At 43.3% G+C, this 20,341-nt stretch overlaps 2 protein-coding genes across 3 annotated transcripts; one reads left to right on the forward strand and one right to left on the reverse strand.

The window, feature by feature from the left end:
• Nucleotides 1-84: 84 nt before the first annotated feature.
• Nucleotides 85-6,576, forward strand: hcls1 (hematopoietic cell-specific Lyn substrate 1). 2 transcript variants are annotated; one of them, XM_046328286.1, is made up of 16 exons: nt 85-220; nt 1,128-1,208; nt 1,408-1,481; nt 1,886-2,015; nt 3,397-3,507; nt 3,613-3,667; nt 3,784-3,894; nt 4,006-4,116; nt 4,235-4,345; nt 4,435-4,490; nt 4,622-4,691; nt 4,809-4,957; nt 5,024-5,185; nt 5,305-5,476; nt 5,569-5,637; nt 5,817-6,576. In XM_046328286.1, the coding sequence occupies exons 2-16, from the start codon at nt 1,128-1,130 to the stop codon at nt 5,948-5,950; spliced, it is 1,596 nt and encodes a 531-aa protein (XP_046184242.1). In that variant the 5' UTR covers nt 85-220; the 3' UTR covers nt 5,951-6,576. The 2 variants fall into 2 exon arrangements, with proteins under 2 accessions (XP_046184242.1, XP_046184243.1); XM_046328287.1 differs by lacking the exon at nt 4,006-4,116.
• A 474-nt stretch (nt 6,577-7,050) lies between these two features.
• Nucleotides 7,051-8,179, reverse strand: LOC124013554 (protein LLP homolog). The gene is made up of 3 exons (XM_046327881.1): nt 8,027-8,179; nt 7,332-7,562; nt 7,051-7,244 (listed from the first exon to the last, which is right to left on the reverse strand). The coding sequence occupies exons 2-3, from the start codon at nt 7,549-7,551 to the stop codon at nt 7,051-7,053; spliced, it is 414 nt and encodes a 137-aa protein (XP_046183837.1). The 5' UTR covers nt 7,552-7,562; nt 8,027-8,179.
• Nucleotides 8,180-20,341: the final 12,162 nt, after the last annotated feature.

Here is a 20,341-nt window from a genome sequence, read left to right on the forward strand (position 1 = left end):
AGAATGTGTTTTTACTAATTAACAAACATTATCGTTTTGAGTACAGTTGTGTCCAGCTTTGACACAGTAGCAAACCCGTAGCTACTTGCATGTCATCGGCCACGCGCATTATTTCCTACATCAATTGTTTGCGCGACTCTATCCTCGTTCTGGTTGAGACTTGTGAAAATATACATTTGTGGCATTATTACACCAAGGAAAGTTGTCTGGCAACGCAAAGGTACGTGTTATTTCCATGAAATAATGTTTCTTTATTTGAATGAAGTATTTATCACCGTGATATTAGAAATGATAAACGTGTCTTTCAGGAAGTTGCAGATTAGTTCTGTACTGATCTCATCATTGGCTAACGTTACGTTATATTGTTTCAAAGTTGAATCAACGGAAGGTCTAGCCTACTTAGAAGATATAAATAGTTACTGTGTAAATTATAGCCAACTTATGTTTAGTTTTACTAGTATATTGGGTAAGTGCACTTCCAGACAATGCACGCATCAAACAGGTGAGTTAATATACGCCAGATGGTTCCTTTTATCATCGTTATTTTTAAAATTAAATAATTTGTATTACTTTTTAACTTAATCAAAATGCCAAAAGCATGTCCCTCAAATGTACAACCTTTAGATATATCCGCAATTACCAGACTTTGAATGTGTAACTGACTGCAATTTGTGTGGTACAATCAGGTAGCTGCCCTACATTAAATTGACATCAGTCTGGACAGCTGTGCCCAGCTGTAAGATACCCACCACTTCCATCAGGTTACTTTGTGTTTTGTTAAACTATTCATTAATGATGATAGTGTGTTATTTTATGATGAGAGCACTGCAGCTCAGTGCTGTATAAATAACTCAACTTCCTATTTTGTGACCTCAGCAGAATGAGACTATATACTAGTGGTCAGCTGTCAGTTTTTCCACTGACAGAGGAAATGTTGAATGCCCTGAAGCTTATTTGTATTTGCAGGAACAGGTGATTGTTCACAAGGTACATACAGTGTTTACTAAAGCAGTGTTTCTCAACTTGTTTTTACACCAGGGACCAACAAGCTGTGGTCCCTATTGTGTTTACACAGACACTACACTTAGACTGTCAGTACAAATCTTCTGTTTTGTTTCCCTTCCTAGATGTGGAAGTCAGTGGTGGGACACAACGTGAGCTTAAAGGTTGCAGAGGGGGACGACTGGGAGACCGACCCTGACTTTGAGGTTAGCTACTGGGGTGGAGGGAGCGAGGGTCCTTATGGAGCTAGTGTATTTACTAAAGCACTCTAATCAATATTTTCTCCCAGTGGAATTACTGTTTTGTTTATGCTTGATGCTTAACCGCTTCAGTCCTGTTTTCAACGACACCTTGGTCTTCAGACTACAGTTAGGTGATGAGAAGGACTTGGGTTCTGTGTTTCAGAATGATGTGTCAGAACAGGAACAGAGATGGGGGGCCAAGACCATTGAGGGGTCTGGTCGAAAAGAACACATCAGGTAACCATTGAACATTAACTGGGGGTGGGTGGTCAGCCTGAGGTGGCCAGACCAGAAGTTACACATCAAAGACCGATCACAGTATGATTGGTGTTTTATGCTGTTGGAGAGCTATGGGGGATGGTTAGCTCAGCTGTGTATTGCTGCTTTAGCTCTGTAGAAACAGGAAAAGGAAGTGAAAACAGTGTGTAGGCTGTCAAGCAGTGAGTCTTACCAAATATGGGTTGGTGACTGAGTAAATCTAAGGGTTAGCCACAGACGAGTGTAACTATGTAGTCCCGGTGTCAGCAGATAATGTCAAATGGAAATACATTTATGCAACAAAGTTCTGGTGTGTGTGTATGCTTGCGTATGTGTATTTCTCTGCGTGTGTGTGTGTGTGTGTCATCCCTGCTTCTTCCCAGTGTATCAGAGCTGAGACAGAAGGTGTCCCAGGAGCATGAGGTGGGGAAGCAGAAGGAGCGAGCGGAGGCTCCCAAGGCCTCTTATGGTTACGGGGGGAAGTTCGGAGTGGAGAAAGACCGCATGGACAAGGTTAGGTTATAACATGTCATCATTTGATGTTCATACACTACATGACCAAAAGTATGTGGACACCTGCTCGTCGAACATCTCATTCCAGAATCATGGGCATTAATATGTGGTTGGTCCCCCCCTTTGCTGTTAATAACAGCCTCCACTCTTCTGGGAAGACTCCATTAGATGTTGGAACATTGCTGTGGAGACTTGCTTCCGTTCAGGCAAAGGAGCATTAGTGAGGTCGGGCACTGATGTTGGGTGATTAGGCTTAGCTCGCAGTCGGTGTTTCAATTCATCCCAAATGTAGGGTTGAAGTCAGGACTCTGTGCAGGCCAGTCAAGTTCTTCCACACCAATCTCAACAAACCATTTCTGTATGGACCTCGCTTTGTTCACGTGGGCATTGTCATGCTGAAACAGGAAAGGGCCTTCCCTAAACTGTTGCCACAAAGTTGGAAGCACAAAATCATCTAGAATGTCATATGCTGTAGTGTTAAGGTTTCCCTCTACTGGCGCTAGAGGGGAAACAGCCCCAGACCATTATTCCATATCCACCAAACTTTACAGTTGGCACTATGCATTGGGGAAGGTAGCGTTCTCCTGGCATCTGCCAAACCCAGTCCATCAGACTGCCAGATGGTGAAGCGTGATTCATCACTCCAGAGAACGCGTTTCCACTGCTCCAGAGTCCAATGGCGGAGAGTTTCACACCCCTCCAGCCAACGCTTGGCATTGCGCATGGGGATCTTAGGCTTGTGTGCGGCTGCTCGGCCATGGAAACCCATTTCATGAAGCTCCAGATGAACAGTTATTGTGCTGATGTTGCTTCCATAGGCAGTTTGGAACTCTGCGGTCCTGTTCTGTGAGCTTTTGTGGCCTACCACTTTGCAGCAGAGACTTGTTGCGCCTAGAAGTTTCCACACTCACTTTAACAGCACTTACAGTTGACTGGGGCAGATATGCTCTGCTCTTGCTCTGGCAGGGCAGAAATTTGACGGACTGACTTGTTGCAAAGGTGGCATCCTATGACGGGGCCACGTTGAAAGTCACTGAGCTCTTCAGTAAGGCCATTCTACTGCCAATGTTTGTCTATGGTTGTGTGCTTGATTTTATACACCTTGCAGCAACGGGTGTGGCTGAAATAGCCAAATCCACAAATTTGAAGGGATGTCCACATACTTTTGTATATATAGTGTATTTCGCTCATAAGGTCTTCAGTCTAATGCAAATAACACAGCAAGCACAAGGCTTCCTCTAGTGCAATGCTGCTCACCCCAAAACGTATGCTGTCAGACAGTACAGTTCTGTGTGCTGACCTATTGCAATTTTTATGGACTTCAACAGTTTATCAAAGATCGTTTCCTGTGTTGATGTATTATGTGTGTGTAATTACCCAGGGGGCAGTGGGGCATGGCTACGTGGCGCAGGTGGAGCAGCACTCATCCCAGACCGATGCAAAGAGAGGATTCGGGGGGAAATTTGGAGTGCAGAAAGACCGTGTGGATAAGGTGAGGAAACTATACTCTTACTGACAAATACAAAGATATCACAGGATTTGATGAGCAGGATGAGGGATTGTTCTGGTGATGAACATTCCTTCTCTCTCCCTGTAGTCTGCCATGGGTTTTGAATACAAGGGTGAGGTGGAGCAGCATACATCTCAGAAAGGTACAGCCTTCAGGACGTCTAATACACATACGTTCTGATTTCCAATAAGTTGACTGCATGTTGTTATCCTACCCATCTACTCCTGGCATACCTCTCACCCTGCTTTTATCTTTCAGACTATTCAAAGGGTTTTGGAGGGAAGTTTGGGGTGGAGAAGGAGAAAGTGGACAAGGCTGCTTTAGGTTACGACTACAAGGGAGAGACCGAGAAGCACCAGTCTCAGAAAGGTTAGAGGGGAACTGTACCGTGGGCTGTTGTTTTTAAGTAGAAATGTTCCATGGTCAGTTATTGGATCTCTAGTTCATAATTTAAACATATCCCACAATCTCCCTCGCCAGACTATTCAAAGGGTTTTGGAGGTAAGTATGGGGTGGAGAAGGAGAAAGTGGACAAGGCTGCCTTGGGATACGACTACAAGGGAGAGACCGAGAAGCACCAGTCTCAGAAAGGTTAGAAGGGAACTGTACTGTGGGCTGTTTGTAGGTAGAAACCTTTCATGGTCAATTATTAATATTAGATTTCTAATTCATATTTGAAACAACCTCGTCACTCACTTTCCCTCACCAGACTATTCCAAGGGTTTTGGGGGGAAGTTTGGGGTGGAGAAGGAGAAAGTGGACAAGGCTGCTTTAGGTTACGACTACAAGGGAGAGACCGAGAAGCATGAGTCACAGAAAGGTCAGTTACTCACAGTTGTAACCAGAGTTGTGTTTGTGAAAGTCAAGGACCATGTCCACATTAAACTGACCTTTGATCTCCACGTTCAGACTATGCCAAGGGCTTTGGGGGACGCCATGGCGTCCAGACAGACCGCATGGATAAAGTGAGTCTTGCGTGACCCTCGACTCAGGATGACAGTAATTCTTGATGCATTTTACATTGACCTGTACAAACACACTCAGACTATGACGTTTTCTCATTGATTGGAATTATGGTTCCCCATTCGCTCTATAGAGTGCAGTGGCCTTCACAGACATGGAATCCCCTACCTCTGCCTATGAGAAGACAATACCATTGGAGGCATGTAAGTATGCTCTTTATAGTTCCTCAGAAGGGCTGAAGTTGTTCTGCTTGCTAAACATTTAGTTCTCAAGTTCAAAGAGGAAAATACCATTTTTGATTTTCCGGTCTGTCTGTGCAGCAAGTGCAGGGGCAGGCAACCTGAAGGCTCGATTTGAGAACTTGGCTCGGTCATCAGACGAGGAGAACAGAAAGCGAGCGGAGGAGGAGAGAGCCAGGAGACAGGCTAGAGAGAAGAGAGAGCAGGAGGAGGCACGACGCAGACAACAGGTACTGCAATAAACATGTTACTCCAATAAACATGTACCCTGACACAGCGGTATGTATCTCTTGTAGGAACAGAACAGCAGGGAGGAGGAAGCAGAGCAGCATCAGCCTCCACCTGTTGAAGAGCAGAGACCTCCACCTGTTGAAGAGACCAACAGGAAGCCCCAACCACCACAGCTGCCCACTGCCAGGGCAGTGCCTCAGATACCAAGAGATGAACCTGAGCTAGTGGTAAATATCTGATTTAATTCAATGCAACTCACCGATGACGTAAAAACGGCCATTTATTCTTCACTGCAACATTATAAAATGAATAGGTGAAATTCACACCTCCTTTTCTGTGGTCTCAGGAGGAAGAGGAGGAGCCAGACTATGACCAGCCCCCGTGCCTGCCCCCACGGTCAAGTGACCTGCTGGAGGCGGAGTCACCTCAGGAGCAGACCCCATCAGAACCAGAGCAGGAGGATGAGGGAGAGTATGAGGATATCTCACCAATCCCTTTCTTCCCAGAACCTGTTCCAGGTCAGTGTGCCACACCCAGTGGGGTAGAGGGGATGGGTAACCCATTACTGTGTCATATCAAAGACTGACCCTTCCATGTGTTCCCTCTACAGCTTTGGATAATGACTATGAGGACCTGACATGCGGTCAGACAGCAGTGGCCATTTATGACTACCAGGGAGGTAGGTAGTCTACTGTATCAATGACTGCGTTGTGATATCATATCGTTGTGTCATACTGTGATGTTGTTTCTTCCATTGTGGATGAATACAGAAATCAATGCTAAACATTGCTCAACACAGAAGTCTATAAAACCTTTCGGAGACAAAATCCTAAAATAATGTTATTCTCACACATGAAGAGGCAGATGATGAGATCTCCTTCAACCCGGATGATGTCATCACCAACATAGAGATGGTGGACGAAGGCTGGTGGAAGGGACACTGTCACGGACGCATTGGACTTTTCCCTGCTACATTCGTGAAAATGATGTGAGCGTGCCTATACAGTCTCCAACACAGACATATACCTGAGCCCATAGGACCTGTGGATCTTTTCACAGGGGAGACGTCAGCATATTGATCCTATCGGACAGGTATAGTTTGATTGTACCATGGGAGCATCTCAATTGCATACTCCTCTATCCTCACTTTCTTAATACCAATTGGAGGTCAGAGGGGAGGGACCTCTGGCTTTGTCATCCAATGGGTTTTGAGGTGAGAGGACGCAAGGAGTATACAATTCAGATTCTCCCCATGTGTTTTCTAGTCAATTGATTTATATCCGGTCAGTAGTCATGATATATAATGGATAGTCATTGTGCTTCATACTGCTCAGGGTGGGATGCAGCCCTTCCCCTTATAAACGCTGATTGCTAAATGTTCCAGAATGTTCTCATGCACTTGCATTTCAAAGGATTATGTAAGTCATTTAGCTATGGAATGTTTTGTTTAAAAACAATGAGTAACTACAGAGAATTGTATTTTGGCTATTGATGGAATCCTTAACTTGAATTACATTGTCATACTTTGGAAAAGCATAATATCTGAAACACAGGTTAAAAAGGTCATTTCTAGAATCAACTGCATGTAATCAATAAAATGTATTAATGTACAGAAACACATTTATTTACTCTGTGTGATAGCCAGAATATGATATGGACAGTTTGTTGCATGTATAATGAATGTCTTTGTAACTATGGGCTAGGCTACAGAAAGAGGAGCAAATCAAACTGGAATGGAGCTACCAACAACAGGTTGGTATTATTAAGGTAAAATGTAAAGAATCTACCATCTTCTGTATACCACAGCAATAAGAAAACATGGCTTTCATTCAAGTGAAGTATGCCAATGCAGTATTATACCATTGTGCTCAACACACAACTCTGTTGTTTCCTTTCATACGTTAAAATGAGCTTACAGACAATGGGTTGCACAATATAGATCCTTTGCCTCATATCACCATTTAACTTGAACACAAGGCAGACAACTCAAGTCCAGAAGGATCATGCATTCAATGCTCATGTGTGTGTCACAGGTTCTAAGTCAGAAGTCCTTTGGTTTTCTCCAGGCTACCAGGCAATGCTCATGTGTGTGTCACAGGTTTAAGTTGGTCCTTTGGTTTTCAGGCTCCAGGATTTCTTTTTTTTTTGCCTTTCCTCCTGATTTCTTTGTCATGCGTTTGCCTTTCAGTTTCTTGGCCTGTCGTTGGCTCATCCATGTTGGGTACTGTCCGTGCTCGTCCAACTGGGTCGTCTTACTGCGCTTGCTGTCCATGTCCATCTTTCCATCTGCAATGCAAAAACAAAAAGGTGTCAAAACTCATGAGTTTTGACATAAGAAACGATACAAAATGTTTGATCTGTGTGTGATCTCACCATCGACTTCCTCTGCCTCCATGTCTACATCCACTTTCTTCTCCTTTATCTTCCCAGCTGGCACCACTGTAGCTATGTCCTGAATGTCATTCATGGAGATCTCTCCTGTGCCACCGTGGGCTAAGGCTTGCTTCAGCCGAGCCAGTTCCTTAGGGGCGTTCTTCGCTCTCTTCACAGCACGCATCTTCCGCTTCCATTTGCTTCGCAGACTTTTGGCCATTTTTAGGTTTTCTGAAAGACAGGGTTACGTAATGGAAACACAGATCCACTTGCATAAGACATCCCGGCTGGCTTTAACTAGTTCTGTGACAGTCTTTGCAGAGCCTAGCCATACATATGACTGAGTTCTTGGCTCATATAAACAACACTCATGCCATCAACTCCCATCAAGCCAGCAAAGACACACGTATAGTCCAAATCCACCTCAATCATAAATCGAGGTTCTTGTATAGTTAATCACGACGAACTGCCGTTAAACTGTCCATGAGTCTTTAAATGTGCAAGACTCAACATAAACAGGCACGTTTGCTAGCTTTTGGCTAATAGCTAGCTACACTGCTAAAGAAAATTGATTGTTTTAGAACAATCGATCGGCCTATTCCGTTCAATGTTTTTATACTTCAATAACTAGTATTCGGTATACTCAATTTACCCCTATTGATGGTATTGTAATTAATAAAAGACTGTCAACATACATAGACGCAGATGTATCTTCCGTACAGTTGATAAGGAGGCAGCACACACGTGTTAGTATTTTCGACAACCGTAAAGCAGGTCAGACAGTCGTTATGTTGGACACATTTGCGACAATTTACGTCCTCTTAATTTACTATCATACTGTGAACTAGTATTTATTTAATCTAAAACCTATAACCTACATATTTAGAGTGAAACATTATCAGTGGTGGATAACTGACGAACTGTCTTCCTCGAACTGTCTTCCTTTTATCGATACGTTTTGTCAGCTATTCTGGTGCAGTTCGCAGTTTTTCCAGGAGATGGCGAGCTCATTCTATACTGCAAGCCAACGCGACCTAAGTCTCATTAATGATCATCCAATTATCCACAAATTCACATCTGCTCCAGAACAAATGTGTTGAACCACTTTAACCTCTGTCTGTAAAAACAAAGGGCAAACGAAAAGCAAAGTATGTGAGTACAGTAAAGTAGAAATGATATGTTATACCATCACAACATTGAATGAACTACAACCATTCATGATAAATACATTATTGTTGGTATGGCATGGTCTTTGTACTATTTCGAATGGAGAATTTGCAAGACTGATGTTTCTTCTGGGACTGCACGTCATCAAGCTAAACCCATGAGACCGATTGGGGTGTAAAATCCAAGGGCAGGTCCTATTTTAGCCCCACTCGGGGCATGGCCCTACATACAGTAGGCCTCCGCTCTTCCCCAGGAGATATGAGTTGAGCCCCGCACTTTTCCAGCTGACCTTCTCGACTCCCTGCTCACTCAAGTGGAAGCCAACCAGCCCCAACTGCTCCCTCTTTCCTCTTCACATCCCAGAGGAACATTCTATTCAGTGCAGCCCCTCCTCAGCTTGGCCCCTCAGCTTCTGTGAGCTAAAATAGCAGCTTGGCACAGCAGGAGCCATGCACGGCGGGAAGGTCCTGTCATCTCCATAAAAAAAGATCCAGGATAGGCAAAAACCTATTTGGAGCTTTGGGTCAAATTGGGGTTCCTGGTTCACCTTCAAAGTAAACAGTTGGTGGGGAGAATACAAACTCAGGCACTGACCCTAGCCTACACCCACAGTGGGGGTTGTCAAAACCCATTTTTTTGTGAGATGGAAAGAAATGGGAAAACAGAAATCCCTCATACTGACCTGGGCCCAGATTCACAAAACACTTCTTACGCAAAAACATAAACTTTTTTGTTGTTTTAATTTGACCCCCTTTTCTCCCCAATTCTGTGATATCCAATTGCGCTCCAATTGCGGTCTTGTCTCATCGTTGCAACTCGCCAATGAGGCAAAGGTCGAGTCATGCGTCCTCCGAAACATGACCCGCCAACCACGTGTCTTAACACCTGACCGCTTAACCCAGAAGCCAGCTGCACAAATGTGTCAGAGGAAACACCATTCAACTGATGACTGAAGTCAACCTGCAGGCGCCCGGCCCGCCACAAAGAGTCGCTATAGCGCGATGAGCCAAGTAAAGCCCCCCTGGCCAAACCCTCCCCTAACCCGGACGACACTGGGCCAACTGTGCGCTGTCCTATGGGATTCCTGGTCACGGCCGGTTGTGACACAGCCTGGATCTTTTTTGTTGTTGTAGTGACTGCGCAACACTGCAATGCTTTTCATACTAACTTCTCAAATATCTTCTTGCAAATCTTCTTAAGATGTTTGTTGCCAGGCAACTGATTTAGCTTGCTATCTAGCTAGCAATGGCAATCATGTTAGCATATTTCGTACAGAGATTACTGTTCTAAAACATGTTCTTGGGTTTAAAATAATCAATACTTAAACTTTCAGATGAAGTTTGAGTGAATTAAACATGTTCAATTGCTTTCATGAGTTTATTCTCTCACAGCCCTGAATTTAAGACAAGCTATCTATGAATTAAGAACATTTCCAAAAGCTTTATTTTCAAGAATCTCTTCTTAAATTTTTGCTTTAGGAAAAACATAAGAAATAGTGCAAGAACATTTCCAAGAACATTTTTGAGGAATAGCAACTAATATTTAACTTTCTTCTTTAATCTATAGTTAAGGTTAAATGGTCAGTTAATAAGACATTTCTTCTTAAGAAGGTTTTGTGAATCTGGGCCCAGGTGACATCGCCCTTGACAACCAGCTGAGGTCCCCGTACCGATAGTGTTTAGTGTTTTGACTCCCCCAATTAGGACCCTATTACTGCGGAGAATGGGTCTGTGTCTGTGAAGAGTAATTAAGTCCCAGGGCATCATGTTCAGAAAGAGGCAGGGTCTAAACAACACACACACACACACACACACACACACACACACACACACACACACACACACACACACACACACACACACACACACACACACACACACACACACACACACACACACACACACACACACACACACACACACACACACACACACAGGAGAGCAGGTGACACCGTCTTAAGAGGGCAGATTAAACAAGAGGGCTGTCCTTTCAAGGAAGACAAAAAAAAGCCTCGTCTGTGACTGAATGTAAAAGACTAATATACTCTCTTCTGCCAAGTTAATATAAATATTCTGCATTTGATACCCAAAAGCAGAGTTGTATTCCTTACAAGTTTAAGTATGTCCGTCTACGGTGGACATACTAATATAACAGTAGTTGTATTTGTGCTCAGGTCTAGTTGTGTTCAGATGAACAGTAGGAATCAAAGTTATCCTATTGGCTACTACAACATAGTATAAAGTCCTAAACATAGTTATAAAGTCCTAAACATTGTTATAAAGTTTTAAACATAGTTATAAAGTCCTAAACATAGTTATAAAGCCCTAAACATAGTTATAAAGTCATCAACATAGTTATAAAGTCATCAACATAGTTATAAAGTCATCAACATAGTTATAAAGTCCTAAACATAGTTATAAAGTCATCAACATAGTTATAAAGTCATCAACATAGTTATAGTCATCAACATAGTTATAAAGCCCTAAACATAGTTATAAAGCCCTAAACATAGTTATAAAGCCCTAAACATAGTTATAAAGTCCTAAGCATAGTTATAAAGTCATAAACATAGTTATAAAGCCCTAAACATAGTTATAAAGTCATAAACATAGTTATAAAGTCATCAACATAGTTATAAAGCCCTAAACATAGTTATAAAGCCCTAAACATAGTTATAAAGTCATAAACATAGTTATAAAGTCATAAACATAGTTATAAAGTCATCAACATAGTTATAAAGCCCTAAACATAGTTATAAAGCCCTAAACATAGTTATAAAGTCCTAAACATAGTTATAAAGTCCTAAACATAGTTATAATGTCCTAAACATTGTTATAAAGTCCTAAACATTGTTATAAAGCCATTTGCCTCTTTAAAAAGCAGATCAAATCTTACTTGGCAAATTCTTGTGAGCATGAGCGATAGCCCAGGACATTTGACAGACTGGCCTCTTCTTCCAAATACGCTTGTGGATCCCAATACACAGTAGTTACCCATCCAAAAAACAGGCTCTCCCGTAAGTTAAAACGCGTGGATGGAGCGATCCCCAAATCCATAGTGAGAGATATGAATTGGCAATCAGTGGCCAGGCACTGGGGGCTGCCTTTAGCATTCAGGTCAGGACTGACAGGCCATCTGTTTCTGTTTTCTGAGAACAGTCCTGTTGCTGTGCAGCAACACCTCAACGCCTCACTCTGCTGGATTCAGATGTTGGTGAATAGGCTACTTGGCATTTGGTTTCTTATATAACCGTTTTATATGGATCATCACTTGCAAAGACCGATGTAGTACACTGACAAGGTTTATACGACGTGAAATGACTCAACAATATTAGAAATAGAATGTTTATACAGTCATCCAGATTTTCACATGAAGTTATATTGCAGTGGTAAGAAACGTTTGTATTGTAAAGTATTCAATACAAATAATGATTGTAGTGCGTCTAATTTGAATATGACCAGAATGATCTAAGGGAGCATTTGGTGTAGCCGTAAAATGAATTAGTGGGATGTTTTGTTTTAGCAGATGCTCTTATCCAGAGGGACTTACAGGAGCAATTAGGGTTAAGTGCCTTGCTCAAAGGCACAGACAGATTTTTCACCTAGTCAGCTCAGGGATAGGAACCAGCAACATTTCGGTTACTTGCCCAACGCTTTTAACAGCTAGGCTACCTGCCGCTTTGTGTAACGTGAACCTGTTGAACCAGGCACTGTGGAATTGGAGGGAGGGAGGTGAGCGTTTACCTAGACTACCTCGTCTCCCAGGGCGAGGGATGGTGCAGAATGAGAGCAACGAAGAGACAAGGACCAAGCCCAAGTTAGCAGACAGGTATTTGACCTCTGCAGGGAAGAAATACCTCCTTGTTTGCTGTTTAGCTATATGTGTTAAATCCTTCCAGTGGTAGAAAAAGTACCCAACTGTCATACTTGAGTAAAAGTAAAGATACCTTAATAGAAAATGACTCAAGTTAAAGCAAAAGTCACCCAGTAAAATTCTACTTGAGTAAAAGTCAAAAAGTATAAGTACATAAGTGTCAAAGTAAAAGTATAAATCATTTCAAATTCCTTATATTAAACAAGCCAGATGGCACCATTTTCTTGTTTTTTTTAATTTACGGAAAGCCACAGGCACACTCCAGCACCAGACATAATTTACAAACAAAGGATTTGTGTTTAGTGAGTCCGCCAGATCAGATGCAGTAGGGATGACCAGGGATGTTTGGTTGATAAAGTGTGTGAATTTGACTATTTCCTGTCCTGCTAAGCATTGAAAATGTAACAAGTACTTTTGGCTGTTAAGGAAAATATATGGAGTAAAAAGTACAATATTTTCTTAAGGAACGTAGTGAAGTAAAGGTAGTCAAAAATATAAATAGTAAAGTACAGACACCTCAAAAAACGACTTAAGCAGTACTTTAAACCAAAGTATTTTTACTGAAGTACTTTACACCATTGTATTCTTCCATTGTTGAGGCTCTTTTCAGTCATTTTTCAGTTTTCATGGAACATTTATGTGGAATTGCTTTATATTTCCATAAGGGATAAAACAAAATCGTCTTTGATGATTTACAAAATGAAATTAGTCACATTCTAAACGTTTTAAAAACGTTTTTTGAGCTTTGTATTCCAACAATTTGCTGTTGACATCATTACTAATCTGATTTTATGGGTCCCTTTCGATAAGGAGCCTATATACTTTGCACTAAATAATGACATTTAAAGCCCTGTGTGTGACTAAGAGGCCCCTCCAGCATCTATCTACATCAGCAACTCTATCTACATCAGTAGCTCTGTACTGTAGCATAATGATATTGATTCTCTTAGTCCATAAGATACAGCTCAATGAAACAACTCCCACTGAGAAACAAGAAGAAACTAAAATAAAAGCCACTGTTTGAATCAGAGACCCCCAAGGGGCACACACACACACACACACACACACACACACACACACACACACACACACACACACACACACACACACACACACACACACACACACACACACACACACACACACACACACACACACACACACACACACACAGCCACACTCCTGACACACACACACACACCGTCAGGTCTGCAGGCAGGGTGTCTGGGGAGACGGAGCGTAGCGGAGCGGCAGTCTTGGGGCCTGTCCTTTCCCCCTGCCGGGGTAGTGTATATCCATTGGACTATGTTGACTGTGTGTTCCTGTGCCTGCGGCTGCTACAGAGCCAGCTGAGCTGCAGCTCCCAGAGAGCCTTGCTGTGGAGCTGAGTACATATTACCCAGCCACACTTGGAAGGAGATTGGCTGTGATTCGCTTTCTTGTCCTCCTGCTCCCCTGGATCTTTTGAACGTGGCCTTGTTGTTCTTGCAGGTCTCACTTCACATTTAACAGGCTGGCTGGCTGTTACTCTACTTGTTTCGTTGACACTGTTAGGGAGAGCTTGGGTTGTTCAGTGCCAAATCTAGTACATGTAAACCAGCATTATAATGAATGACTAATGGAGAAAATCTTGAAGGTCTGGAATCACACACACCTTTCATCCTATGATTCTTGAACCTTTTGCATAATAAATGGGTCACTCTGGTCATTGGGTATGCCTTAGTTACATATGATTCTATCGTAAAGATATCTAATTCATTGGACATTAGTTGAGAGTCACTCAAATATACACTACTGTTCAAAAGTTTGGGGTCACTTAGAAATTTGTTTTTGAAAGAAAGTCTCATTTTTGTCCATTTAAAATAACATCAAATTGATCAGAAATACAGTTTAGACATTGTTCGCCTATGTAGATATTCCATTAAAAATATGTTGTTTCCAGCTACAATTGTCATTTACCACATTAACAATGTCTACACTTTATTTCTGATCAATTTGATGTTATTTTAATGGACAAAAAATGTGCTTTCCTTTCAAAAACAAGGACATTTCTAAGTGACCACTAACTTTTGAACGGTAGTGTATTTATTCCCTCAAATTAGTAGGAGTAGATAACGGACCACACAGCCAAACTATAATTAAATCAGTTCAGCTCACAGACAGATGGGCCAAGCCAACCGTGGCAGGTACAGCTGAACATTTCAAGCCCGCAACAATACAATTGGTTTACTGTATCTCGCCAAACAATAAATAGACTCATTAATAAATAAATCAAATTCTGGACAATAAACAATAGAAAAATGCTCATCCCAAGGAAAATGGACTTCATTGGAGCGCCTTGCATGCATATTATGAGTAATGAGCACATCAATAATTCATAATTTTCATTATGTTTCTGATTGCGTTGCCCGCAATCATTTGTTTTAAATATACATTGCTGTCATAATCGGCATGGAAGAAATCATGAAGATTTAGACTCATAATGTATTATGAGTGTATACTGAACAAAAATATAAACGCAACACGTGAAGTGTTGGTTCCATGTTTCATGAGCTGAAATAAAAGATCCCATAAATGTTGCATTCGCACAAAAAGCTTTTCTCTCAAATTGTGTCCACACATTTGTTTAGATCCCTGTTAGTGAGCATTTCTCCTTTACCAAGATAATCCACCCACCTGACAGGTGTGGCATATCAAGAAGCTGATTAAACAGCATGATCATTACACAGGTGTTCCTTATTCTGGGAACATTAAACGTTTGTTTGTTACACAACACAATGCCACAGATGTCTCAAGTTTTGAGGGAGGGTGGAATTGGAATTCTTGACTGTAGGAATGTTCTCCAAAGCTGTTGCCAGAGGTTTGAATGTTAATTTCTCTAAACTAATGTCACGCCCTGGCCTTAGTTATCTTTGTTTTCTTTATTATTTTGGTTAGGTCAGGGTGTGACAAGGAGGATTTATGTGTTTGTCTGGTCTAGGGGTTTTGTATGTTTATGGGGCTGTTTCCTTTCTAGGTAGTTTGTATGTCTATGGTTGCCTGGATTGGTTCTCAATTAGAGGCAGCTGTCTATCGTTGTCTGTGATTGGGAACCATATTTAGGCATATTCTGTGGGTACTTTGTGGATGATTGTCTTCTGTGTCATTGCACCAGATAGGACTGTTTCGGTTTTCACATTTGTTGTTTTGTATTTTGTAGTGTTCTCATGTAGAATCACCCACCACAACAGGACCAAGCAGCGTGGTAACGGGCAGGAGCAGGAGAGGCAGCGATGTCAGGATTTCTGGACATGGGAGCAGAATCTGGGCTCTACAACTTGGGAAGAGATAGACAGGTGGGCGGTCGACCCAGGGAGAGTGCCGGAGCCCGCCTGGGATTCGCTGGAGCAGTGCGAGGAGGGTTAAAGGAGAATGGAGTTGGAGAAACAAGCACGGCGGCACGGTAGGAAGCCCGAGAGTCAGCCCCAAAAATGTATTGGAGGGGGGCACACAGGGAGTATGGCGAAGCCAGGTAGGAGACCTGCGCCAACGTCCTGTGCTTACCGGAGAGCGAGAGGGACCGGGCAGGCACCGTGTTATGCTGTGGAGCGCACGGTGTCTCCAGTGCGGGTGCATAGCCCGGTGCGGTACATTCCAGCTCCTCGTATCGGCCGGGCTAGAGTGGGCATCGAGCCAGGTAAGGTTGGGCAGGCTCGGTGCTCAAGAGCTCCTGTGCACCTGCACGTCCGGTCTGTCCAGTGCCACCTACACGCACCAGCCCTCCGGTGGCAGCCCCCCGCACCAGGTTTCCTGTGCGTGTCCAGAGCCCAGTACTCCCTGTTTCAACTCACTGCACTCGCCCTGAGGTGCGTGTCCTCAGCCCAGTACCACCAGTGCCGGCACCACGTACCAGGCCTACAGTGGGCCTCACCTGTCCAGAGCTGCGAGAGTCTCCCCCCTGTCCCTAGCTGCTAAAGGTCTCCCACCTGTCCAGAGCTGCTAGAGTCTCCCGCCTGTCCAGTCAGCCAGGATCCCCCAGAGCCGCCAGTCAGCCAGGATCCCCCAGAGCCGCCAGTCAGCCAGGATCCCCCAGAGCCGCCAGTCAGCCAGGATCCCCCAGAGCCGCCAGTCTGCCAGGTGCCGCCAGTCTGCCAGGATCCGCCAGAGCCGCCAGTCTGCCAGGATCCGCCAGAGCCGCCAGTCAGCCAGGATCCGCCAGAGCCGCCAGCCAGCCAGGATCCGCCAGCCAGCCAGGATCCGCCAGAGCCGCCAGCCAGCCAGGATCCGCCAGAGCCGCCATTCAGCCAGGATCCGCCAGAGCCGTCAGTCAGCCAGAAGCTGCCAGAGCCGTCAACCAGCCTGAGCTACCTCTCAGTTGCGAGCTACCCCTCAGTCCCGAGCTGCCCCTCAGTCCCGAGCTGCCCCTCAGTCCAGTGGGGCCATTTAGTAGGGTTGCCAATCCTAGATCGGCGGCGAGGGTCACCGTTCCTAGGAAGAGACTAAAGCGGACAAAGACTATGGTGGAGTGGGGGGGGGGGGGCAGAGGTTTGAATGTTAATTTCTCTAAACTAATGTCACGCCCTGGCCTTAGTTATTTTGTTTTCTTTATTATTTTGCTTAGGTCAGGGTGTAACAAGGGGGATTTATGTGTTTTGTCTGGTCTAGGGGTTTTGTATGTTTATGGCGCTGTTTCCTTTCTAGGTAGTTTGTATGTCTATGGTTGCCTGGATTGGTTCTCAATTAGAGGCAGCGGTCTATCGTTGTCTCTGATTGGGAACCATTTTTAGGCCGCCATATTCTGTGGGTACTTTGTGTGTGATTGTCTTCTTTCTTTGTGTCATTGCACCAGATAGGACTGTTTCGATTTTCACATTTGTTGTTTTGTATTTTGTAGTGTTCTCATGTACGGTCTTTATTAAACATGTTGAACTCTAAACACGCTGCATTTTGGTCCTCCTCTCCTTCAACGGAAGAAAACCGTTACAACTAAGCTGCCTCCAACATCGTTTTAGAGAATTTGGCAGTACGTCCAACTGGCCTCACATCTACAGACCATGTGTAACCACGCCAGCCCAGGACCTCTACATCCGGCTTCTTCACCTGCGGGATTGTCTGAGACCAGAGACCCGGACAGCTGATAAACTGTGGGTTTGCACAACCAAATAATTTCTGCACAAACTGTCAGAAACCATCTCAGAGAAGCTCATCTGCGTGCTAGTTGTCCTCACCTGACTGCAGTTCAGCGTCGTAACCGACCTCAGTGGGAAACTGCTCACCTTCAATGGCCAATGGCATGCTAGAGACATGTGCTCTTCACGGATGAATCCCGTTTTCAACTGTACCGGGCAGATGGCAAATAGCATGTATGTCGTGTTGTGAGGGTGTGTGGTTTGTTGATGTCAACGTTGTGAACAGAGTGCTCTATAGTGGCGGTGGGGTTTTGGTATGGGCAGACACAAGCAACGGACAACTAACACAATTGCATTTTATCGATGGCAATTTGAATATACAGAGATACCATGATGAGATCCTGAGGCCAATTGTCACTCCATTCATCCGCCGCCATCACCTCATGTTTCAGCATGATAACGCGCGGCCCCATGTCTCAAGGATCTGTAAACAATTACTGGAAGCTGAAAATGTCCTAGTTCTTCCATTGCCTGCAGACTCACAAGACATGTCACCCATTGAACATATTTGGGATGCCCTGGATTGTCGTGTACAACAGCGTGCTGCAGTTCCTGACAATATCCAGCAACTTCGCACAGCCATTGAAGAGGAGTGGGACAACATAACACAGGCCATAATCAACAGCCTTATCAACTATATGTGAAGGAGATGTGTCACGCTGCATGAGGCAAATGGTGGTCACCCCAGATACTGACTGGTTTTCTGATCCACGCCCATATCTTTATTTTAAGGCATCTGTGACCAACAGATCCAAATCTGTATACCCAGTCATGAAATCCATAGATTAGGGCCTAATTAGTGTAATTGTCTGTCTTCTCATTTACGTCACAGTTTGTACACTTGCACTGATTTCTATCATATATCTGCCTTCAGATGTAGGATCTTAATTTGATCACTCATTTGTTGCTGAGAATTTTCCTGCAGATGTGCTTTGTGATTTACAATAATTCACTGAAAACCCACACAAACACACAGTTATATTAACAGTATTGCACTTTTCATGTAGCCTACTTTTGGCCAGCTAATAGCCTAACCACCGATCAAGCAACACTATGGACTAAACATTAAAATATTTTTGCGGCAGGAATATTTTGCTGTGACAATATAGGTTAAATTAAGTTCCTACATCTGTATGTCGGTCCCATTAGACATTCTAACAGTGTCCCAACTGCAGCAGTTGCAGATATGCTAAACATGTCAACATGTTAATGTATCATCTACATACAGTATTTCCCAAGAGTCCAACAGACTGATTGAGTTCATTCAAATAGCATTCATTTGAATTTTTAGCTTGTTTTCATTTCTTATAATGGTTGTTCATCTGCAGCCTGTCCATGAGTTTCCTCTCATCAATTTGGTCTCCACAGAACAGTAGCGGTGCTTGGGTAAAATCACTGCGGAAGCCAAGACCCCCCCAGTGCATACTGCATGTAACAGACAGTTACATGACCTACAAGTTAATGTTTCTTACATTTTCGTACTACTAAACAACTATTGATTTAAAACCACAGAGAGTTACTGCAAGTCAAAAAGAAAACAGGAGCTGCCTCCACTATTCCAGCACCATTTCATCTTCAATATTTCAACACCATCCAATCGCCTACTGTATGCTTAGTCTAATACAGTGACAACTCAAAGATACCCCAAAGTCTATAGTCCAATAAACGTGAGCTAAATATGATATGGCGGTCCATGGTTCTGATTTCTATCTACATGCGCGTTCGTGCAAGTAGAAAAACATGTTGACTCACCCTACTTGTAGAGAAATGCCAATGCCATCCTCTTCTCTTTCATGTTGACGAAACAGTCTATCACTCTGTCATACAGTACACACTTTTATTTTGATAGGAGAGACGCCAAATCGAAGCTGGCTTCCCTTGACACTTTTATTTTTTTTGCCAGGACCATTCACAGTTGAGCTCGCTCAATTTAGCTCAATGCTGATTGGCAAATTTTGTATACTTTTTTTCTCAAGGGAGGCCAAATGCCCACTGGCTTCCCTTGCATTCAATGTTACGGGCAGCAACAATGTCATACTTGTTTGGATGAGACAGTATCAGATAGATGGTCTACAAGAAAAGAGACAAGAGGGGCATCCCTCGGAGGATTTCTCCTGTGAGATACATTCTCAGCCTCTTGCGAATTGAAGGAAAATTATGAGACACAGAATTATAAATTATTTTATGTTTTAATATTAAATATTTTGTACATTTTTGGGGGAAGCCTGGCTTCCCTTGGCATCCATAAATACACGCCACTGTCACAGAATAAAAGCTTCCACTTAAGGAACTACACCGCAAGAAACGCAGATGAGCTTTGTGATTTACAAAAAAATCACTGAAAACGCGCACTAACATCTGGTTATATTAACAGTATTTGACTTTTCATGTAGCCTACTTTTTCTCCGGCTAATAGCCAAAGCACCGATCAAGCAATAGTATGGACTAAAAGTTCAAATCCTGTTGCTGCAGGATTATTTTGCCAAGACACTATTGGTCAAATGAAGATCCTACATCAACAGCTCAAACTGTATACAGCTGTCCCTGACAAGCTGTCCCTGACAAGCTGTCCCTGCCCTACAATAGGCTACCACTCAACTGAACTCTTTACAATGGAGTTTTTTATTCACTGTTTTTCTCTTGACAAATTGAAATGATCTCGAGACGGTCTGTTGTTCTTTTTACTTGCCGTTTGTTTGACCTTTGTGAATCCTCCTTGAGATAGTCTTTATTTCTAATTCCCTTTTGGGAGACCTCCATATGTCTAAGGGATGTATTACTCTTAGCCCAGGCCTGGAATAG

This window comes from Oncorhynchus gorbuscha, linkage group LG25, assembly GCF_021184085.1.
Source record: "Oncorhynchus gorbuscha isolate QuinsamMale2020 ecotype Even-year linkage group LG25, OgorEven_v1.0, whole genome shotgun sequence".
NCBI classification, from domain to species: Eukaryota; Metazoa; Chordata; class Actinopteri; order Salmoniformes; family Salmonidae; genus Oncorhynchus; species Oncorhynchus gorbuscha.